Genomic DNA, 8,860 nt, shown 5'->3' on the forward strand with positions numbered 1-8,860 from the left:
AAATCAAGGCAGGGTGGAAATTCACCCTCCACAAAGTACAAAATATGTTAATAGTCAAGGCTAGGCGGCGTTTGCCACCGCCCGATTTAAAGGGTTCAGATCCGTCCGTCCGTCCGTCCGTCCGTCCGTCCGTCCGTCCACCCACCCACCCACCCACCCACATGCATTAGGCACCAATAGCCAATAAAATTAACCATGTATACGTACTACATATGCGCATAATGCCTTATATCATGGTGTATAAATATTTATAGTATAATATGCCTTATTTAATCCAGATGTTAGAGTCATGGCAACTCATTGCATTAGTGAGCAAGATATCTTTTCACTGCTCACGAGAAATGGCTCGTACAAACTGCTCCGCGAAATGAACCCAGATCACGGTAACCGGCGATTACCTTAGGACCAGCAGCACAAGCGCAAGAATGAGCGATACATGCCTCATCAAAGCCAATCTACTTTCTCGTCGGGCGAATGCCCCGCCGCAGCTAAAGTAAGCTCACACCGATGGCCGGCTACTACACGAAACGAAGATTCTTGGCAGGAAGAGTGAAGCAGGAAGAATGTGCAAGGTGGCAATTACTCTAAAGCATGCTTGGATATTGTGAACCTATAAAGCATGGCCAAGCAACAAACATAATGCGCGCATCTCGGGCAGCTGCTTTCCGATCTGCCGCTTACCGACGCACGCGATGACCGCAGCTTGCATTAAATACGGATTGCCCCCACACAAAACGACAAGTAGCACGCGGACCATTTTGTTGCCGGCACAACTAGCAATGTAAGTGATATAATGAATAATATATATATATATATATATATATATATATAAAGGGATATAATTCTCTTGAGCTCGTCCTTGCCGATCGAGAGTGAACGAACAGTACAATCAATTGAATTCGGGGGTTTTTTACGTGCCAAAACCACGATATCATTATGAGGCATGCTGTAATGGAGGGTCTCAGGAATAATTTTGCCCACCGGGGGTTCTTTAACGTGCACAAAAATCAAAGTGCATGGTAAGAAGTGTATTCGTGCATTTCGCCCCCATCGAAATGCAACCGCCGTGGCCGGGAATCGAGCTCGCGTCGTCTAACTAAGCGGTACAACACGTATGCATTTACCGCTAAGCTAACACGGCGGATGTCACTGTACGATTCAACTACTCGACACGTCTAAACAAACGGCCATGCGCTAAATACAGGCATATTACTATTGCGTTTTTACCGAGCGTCCGTGATAATAAACGCGAATACGAAAGTACGTGACTTGACTTGGCGCACTGCAGTTATCCACGCTTGTCGTCTGTCCTTCTCGTACCACCTCCCCAAAATTTTGTAGGACTTCATGGGCAGCTTTAGGCCTTTCGAGGCTGTTGTGGCAATCAACAACACTGCAGTAATGCGTGCCACCTTTCCTGGTTGATGAGGTCGCGCTCGCCGTCGCGAAAGGAACGCGCACGATCGTTCACCCCGTAGAGAACACGGGCGCGCGCTGGCCCAGCGACGACCTTCGCCACTTCCATCCTTTCGCCAGGGGAGTATTCGGAGCTGGTGCCACGCGGGAAAACTTTAGGTTGCCTCGCCTATAACACGAGGACAACGAGGGTTCACGAACGCACGTAGTTCAAAATGCTCCGCGCGCGTATGAAGGCTCGAGCCGCAGGCAACGCACGCACGTGGTAACGTGTGAAGGCAGCACCGCAGGAGAAAGCGCGAAAGAAAGAAGAGGCGCGGCCCCGTTACTAGGCGACATGCGGTCCTGCAGAGCATGCGCAGTGGAGGGGGGGGGGGGGACCGTGTGAACCACCCTGCAAAGAACCACTCTCGAGAAATAAAAAATGTCGAAAAAATAAGGTCTGGTGCGTCTTTCCTGTCCACATCGTTTCTCAATGACACTATACAAGATGTTATGAGATCGCGCCCCTGAAGGCCCTGACGTCACCTACTTCCTCGGCTTTCTGTGCGCAGCAAGTCATTTCACGTGACAGCTGCCTTTATTCAACTTTTATTCAACTTCATAACCCAAGTGGCACTTTTCTGATTTAAGCGTGAGATCAGCCGATCGGAGATCTTCTAGCACATGCCGCAGGGGATGAAGATGTTGCTCAAATGTTTCAGAAAAGACAACTACGTCGTCATAACCACATAAAGCCAACAGACAACGAAGCCAAGGAAAGCATCGCGGAAATTAACTGTAGTTGAAATTGGAATGTAGAAAATAATGAAGAAAATGGAAATGAAAGTGGACGAAAAGATAACTTGTCGCCGTTCTGAGTGGCGCTGGCTAACACTCCTAGAGCTAGATCTAGTAAAACGTAAATACCCAAGTTAGTGGACGAATTGATGGCCGTCGCTGCAGCACAATTGGTAGTGCAACGCACGCGTAATGCGGAGGTTGCGGGTTCGGCTCCCGCCGGCGACAAGTTATCTTTTCGTCCACTTTCATTTCCCTTTTCTTCATTATTTCCTACATTCCAGCTTCAACTACAGTTAATTTCCCCGATGCTTTCCTTGGCTTCGTTGTCTGTTGGCTTTATGTGGTTATGACTAATAAAATCGAGCCCCTCGGTTCCCATTCTTTCGAACTACGTCGTCAAGACACACAAGGCAAGTCTGCCACTTCAATCCAGCGAGGACAGTATCCATCATTCGCTGGAAAGTTGCTGTGGCTGAACACAAACCGAAAGGGAGCACTCGAAATTCGTAAAGGGCGTCGGGAGTAACAAAGGCAGTTTTCTCGCGGTCTCGTTCGTCTACCTCGATCTGCCAGTATCCACTTTTCAAATCGAGTGACGAAAAGTACTGGGCACGCCGCAGTCTATCTAACTAGTCGTCGATACGTGGCAGTGGGCACACGTCCTGTTTAGTTACATTGTTGAGCTTCCGGTAGTCGACGCAAAAGCGTAGCGTTCCGTCTTCCCTTTTGACAAGAACGCCCGGAGACGACCATGAGTTGTTGGAAGGTTCGATCACGCCGTCTTCAAGCATCTCTTGTACTTGCGTACGAATCGCTTCGCGTTCCTTCGCTGACACGCGGTAGGGCTGCTGGCGTATCGGGGATGCGTCTTCGCATGCGATGATCCTGTACCTTGTAACTGAAGTCTGGCGTACCTTAGACGAGCTTGCGAAGCATGCCCTGAATTGAAACAAGAGCTCATGTAGTGCTGTCTGTTTGTCGTGAAATAACTGTGAATTAATGTCGACGTTTCCCAGTGACTTGTCAGCCATACTCACTGGTTCAGGGGCAAAACATTCAGCAACGTGTTCTATTTCTTCAGCAAACGCTATCGAAGTACCGCGGAACAGGTGTCGATGCTGGTTACTGAAGTTGGTGACAAGCAACTGAGAACGGCCATCACTAAGCTGTAGCACACTTCTAGCAGCACAAACACCTTGCATCAGTAGATGCGATAAGTTACTTTCAGCAACCACTTCACCTTCGCGCATTTCACCGCACATCACTTCGACTGGGACACTGGTTCACGGAGGAAGCGAAGCACTTTCGGTCGAGACACGAAGGGCGTCGTCTCATCGCTTGTGTTCGTATCCGTCGAGTGCTACATCTGCTGAGAAGGTGACTACACCTCCCCGTAGGTCAATAACAGCGCCGTATTCTTGCAGAAAATCAACCCCGAGAATGACGTCACGGGAGCATGCGCACTTTCGGTCGAGACACGAAGGGCGTCGTCTCATCGCTTGTGTTCGTATCCGTCGAGTGCTACATCTGCTGAGAAGGTGACTACACCTCCCCGTAGGTCAATAACAGCGCCGTATTCTTGCAGAAAATCAACCCCGAGAATGACGTCACGGGAGCATGCGCGTAGGACAAGGCAGCTCGCCACGAATGTCGATCCTCGAATCCCAACTCTTGTCGTTCAGGTTCCCAGTGGAGTAACGACGTGACCGCCAGCCGTACGAATCTGAGAGCCATGCCAAGGAGCAATTACTTTCTTAAGAAACATCGCCAGCTTCCCGCTTAAGATAGACTAGTCCGCACCGGTATCTACTACAGCGCAAACCACGTAACCGTCGATCACCACCGATATGACGAGCAAAAGCCGGTCATTCCGTTCATCTGCAGTTGACGTCGGATCGGTGTCCTCGCTCGGAGGTCTTCAGCGTGTCGACTGCCAGCGGCCTCGCCCCCTAAGGTCGCTGTGGTTAGTTTTCCCGGCGGGGACTTGGCGATCGTGTGCCGGAATATCGCTGCGGCGGTGGTGAAAATCGCCGTGGTGACGGCGAGCGTGACTGTCGCCCGGTAGACGGTGACATACTGTTAAAGACAGCCGCGTCTCACAGGTCACAGTGGTTTGATTGAATGAAACTTGATTTATTAAAGGAAAAGGAAACGGAAGAGTGCTCACACAGAGAGCAACGCAGGGGCTCACGTTTATCGCACAGGAGCTCGCACATAGCGTCCGTCGAACACACACACGGTAACTCGCGCTCACACTCGCACAGCTTCGTCGTCGCACTCTCGAACGCGCACTCTCACTGTCACACAATCCCACAACACAATAGACGCGTCTCGGCCGCAGATCGTGGTGTACAAGGTAGGGGGCGCTAGCAAGCAGCTTGTGAAATAGCTAACATCTCGGCCGTCCTGAAATCTTAACGTCCTCGTTAAGGTAATCGCAGTAACACACACACACACACACACGAAGAACGCTAGCTGTCTTATGGTATGCAGTCGCGTAGTCTGGCAGGTACTACTCGTTGCCTGCGTGGGCGTCTAACTGCCAAAGGCTCGTCGTACTGATCCTGGTCAAGTTGGTGCTCGGATTCATCTGACTCCTCGTCGTCGTCTAGATGAAACGTTTTGGTTGTCGATGACCACGCCTTCAATTGCGATACGTGCGCCGTCGTTGCGTACCTCTTTCCGGAGTTCTTGTTGAGCTCTGCCACTCTGTACGTGTCGGCAGGCAACACTTCAGTTATTACCAAGGGGTCTCTGTACTTGGGTTGTGTTTTAGTTGGATTCCTGTGTGTTGGGGCGCTGTCTTCGAAAATACCACTTCACCCACATCATACATCCTTGCAGGATAATGCCGGGTGTCGTATGCCTGCTTACTTTTTGCTTGTTCTTCTAGCAAGTGCTGCCGTGCAGTTTTTCTGGGCTCACTCGGGTCTTTCCAAGCGTCTTCACTGTCCACTTTCTCCTCTTGCAGGGCTAGTCCATAAAAGACGGGTTTGTAACCATGAAGCATTTCATAAGGGGTCTTTCCCGAGCTCTTACTCACAACGTTGTTTAAGCTACATTCAACATACTTGAGGTTCGCATCCCAATCTCGGTGCTCTGGGTCTTTCACTGCTATGGTGATGACGGGCAATACAGTACGATTCACTCCAGAAATACAATTCACAAGCTTGAATAACAGCAGGATTAATATGCAACAAAATAAGCTAGATGAGAATTTAAATAATTCTGAACTGGAGCGTAACACCTTGCCATTTCTTTTAAAGCATTCTGATAAGCACAAAACACTTCGAGCACAGACGACTAAATCGGTCGCTTCTGGTCCAACGTTCACTTTGCAACGCCGTATCGGTTGTCGTTCAGTTGGCACAGGCACCTCTTTCTCGTCAGACTTGTCGTCCTCGTCGAACTCCTCTTTCTTTGCTACTTTCCTCCACTTGGCAGGAGTGCTGGTCTTCTTTGCAGGCCGCTTTCGAGATGCCTTCCGCTTCTCTGCCTTGGGAGTTGCCGTCTTTTGTTTCTTGGTCTGGCCCTTGCCAGCGGACGCAGGTGTCATAGACTTTCTCTTTCCCTTCTTGGTAGCTAGCAGGGGCTTCATGTTATCAAAGGGCTTGAGCAGGAAGTTGAGAATGCGATCTGTGCACTCCTCGACCGGGCCACTCTTTTCCAAGTCAAGAATACCCAGCAAGTCCCTGTGGGCAGTCTTTTTGAGCTTTGCAAACATCTTTTCTCTCTTCACATACTCTGCAGAGTCCTTCTCAAAAGGGAACCCACTGAACTTGCGCAAATTCTTCTTGATCTCGGATGGCGCTCCTGGGCGGCCAAAGAGCAGTCGATGCAAGGCCTTGAGACTCTCCGAGCGCTCACGTTTGATGTTGTGCTCGATTCGGGGGCAGTCACCCAGTGGTGTGCCTTTTCCTTGCTCTGGTGGGGGCCGCTCGCGTGCCGCTGTGCGGAAGCTCACGTCCAGCCGCTCGACCTTCTTGCGCTGCCGAGAACCTGACAGCTCCAGTGCCTGGTACAGCAGGCCAAGCTTTGGCTCCTCATCGTCACTTCTCTCCTCAGCAGCAGAGTTTCCGTCATCCTGTTTGTCATCCGCAGGGGCCTTTTCTTCCGACGCAGCTTTTCTCACGTTGTTTTCAACCGGCACGCTTTCCGATTCCGACATCACGGCTGCAGCTTGGTCCGCAGGCTGCATTCTTTGTTGACTTTCATAGGGCTCCTGATGAGCGAACGGAACGTCACTACAATGCCAAAACCACAGAGAACCTCCAATTCTTGCATACGCGATGTAAGGCAACTCTGTGAATGTCCTTCCGACCAGCAAATCGACAGATTGGGCTTCATCTGGAACTACAAGGATTGGTATGTCCTTTGCCAAAACACCGTCAATGCATAAATCAGTCTTGCACCTTCCAATGCTTTTTGCCGCAGGCACAGTGCTATTTCCAAAACCATACAGGTCTGTTGTCTCAGGAACAATTTCTATGCCACATCGCGCTGCTCCGGAGGCACGCAAGAGACAGCCAGAACTGCCTGTATCAATGAGTCCAACGACAGTGAACTTTCCATTCAAAGTGACTTCCTTCAGCAAAACGCTTGCGCTCTTGATTTCACATACTGGCTCGGTTACTGTGTTCGCCTCATTGCGCTGTAGTGTCTCCTTGCAGTGACGCTGCGTGTGATCTATTCCGTTGCAGAGGAGACATTTCATCGGTCGTTTTGGTTGCGGACAGTCTCTCGCTATATGTCCGTACTGGCTACAGTTGTAGCACTTTCGCTCTCCTTTTTCGTTAGTCAGAGGGGGTCGCCTGTCCTTGGCACTTCCCTCCTCGACGGATTTTCTTTCATACAACGCGCTCACGTACGGAGCACGTGCTTCGTTGCTCGCCGCTCTATGGTCGCGCGCTGAACCAAAAAACTCTTGCCTTTCACGCTCGATCCTCTCGAATTCCTGAATGTCGTGCAGGATATCGTCGTCGTCCTCATGACTTTTTCCGAGTAACATCGTGCTCAGTTGTTTCGAACGTAGTCCTGTGATTACCTGCTCACGAGTGTCCCAAAAATCCAAGTTCGCCTCCCTGCACAACCGCACCTTGGCGTGCAAATATGCCACCGAGCTTTCATTGCGCTGTTGCACTCGCTCGTGCATTTTGCGCCAGCGTTCCGCCGCACGCGTCTGGCTCACGAAGGTTCGCCGAAAACGCTCTTCAAAATCACTCCAAGTTTTGACTTCGGATCTCCTCGAACGCAGCCAGTCTCTCGCCGGTCCGGTCAAACGGGACTTTGCGGTCTCAAGCATGAAAGACTCAGGCCACCTGTGCAGCGTCGCAGTTGTACGGAGATTTTCAATCCAATCATTTGCTGAGGGTGCGTCCTCGCAACCGTTAAAGCTTGTTATGTTGTTGCTTAGGTCGGGCATCACTTGGAACGCAGCGATTCCACCAGGCGTTCCCGCGGACATGGGCTGTGGCGTCGCTGACAGAGTCAAGCGTTCCAACAAAGTCGTTAGGACGCGGTCCTTTTCCACAAGGGCGTTGAATAGTTCGCGCAGGGTAACACCATCACTTTGGTCGGTGCCCATGGAGGAAACCGCCTCACGCACAGTCTCACTAGTAACACCACTCTCGTTGTCGCTGTCGGTTGGGGCGTCTCCACTCCGAACTTCCCTTACATTCATGGTGCCGCTCAGTTCGTTAGGCCTAGTAATCCCGGTTCTGAGGTGTTGAAGACAGCCGTTGGGCCTAGTAATCCTGCTTCTGAGGTGTTGAAGACCGCCGTTGGGCCTAGTAATCCTGCTTCTGAGGTGTTGAAGACCGCCGTTGGGCCTAGTAATCCTGCTTCTGAGGTGTTGAAGACCGCCGTTGGGCCTAGTAATCTTGCTTCTGAGGTGTTGAAGACCGCCGTTGGGGCTAGTAATCCTGCTTCTGAGGTGTTGAAGACCGCCGTTGGGGCTAGTAATCCCACTTCTGAGATGTTAAAGACAGCCGCGTCTCACAGGTCACAGTGGTTTGATTGAATGAAACTTGATTTATTAAAGGAAAAAGGAAACGGAAGAGTGCTCACACAGAGAGCAACGCAGGGGCTCACGTTTATCGCACAGGAGCTCGCACATAGCGTCCGTCGAACACACACACGGTAACTCGCGCTCACACTCGCACAGCTTCGTCGTCGCACTCTCGAACGCGCACTCTCACTGTCACACAATCCCACAACACAATAGACGCGTCTCGGCCGCAGATCGTGGTGTACAAGGTAGGGGGCGCTAGCAAGCAGCTTGTGAAATAGCTAACAATACGCTGTTGAGCAAGATACTCTTCTATCTCCCGAGGTCGTTGGCCAAGTCGGGGTGGCGGTGAGTAGGTGGAAAAGCACCGCAACCCGAGACGACGGTATGGGCACTGGCGGTACAAATGATCTGCCTCACCGCAGTGGAAGCACAGAGGCCGGCGGTCCGGTGTGCGCCAACATCCCACTTCTGAGGGGTCATGCGTCGATCGTCGGCGTAATATACCGGTTGCTCCTGAGGAAACACAGCGGGAGCAGCGGCGGAGGGAAACGCTGGGGGCGCGCGCCGTTCTGCGATGTATTGTACCGGTTGGGCAGATGAAAGTGTAACCGGATGAGCCACGTGAACTAACAGCGGGGGTGGTCCAGGGAG

General features: G+C 51.3%; 1 protein-coding gene across 1 annotated transcript; it reads right to left on the bottom strand.

The window, feature by feature from the left end:
- Positions 1–5,088: 5,088 nt before the first annotated feature.
- LOC119445662 (protein DEK-like) lies at positions 5,089–6,367 on the bottom strand. The gene is made up of 2 exons (XM_037709938.1): positions 5,576–6,367; positions 5,089–5,172 (listed from the first exon to the last, which is right to left on the bottom strand). The coding sequence occupies exons 1-2, from the start codon at positions 6,365–6,367 to the stop codon at positions 5,089–5,091; spliced, it is 876 nt and encodes a 291-aa protein (XP_037565866.1).
- Positions 6,368–8,860: the final 2,493 nt, after the last annotated feature.

Source organism: Dermacentor silvarum, chromosome 1 (genome assembly GCF_013339745.2).
Source record: "Dermacentor silvarum isolate Dsil-2018 chromosome 1, BIME_Dsil_1.4, whole genome shotgun sequence".
Lineage (NCBI taxonomy): Eukaryota > Metazoa > Arthropoda > Arachnida > Ixodida > Ixodidae > Dermacentor > Dermacentor silvarum.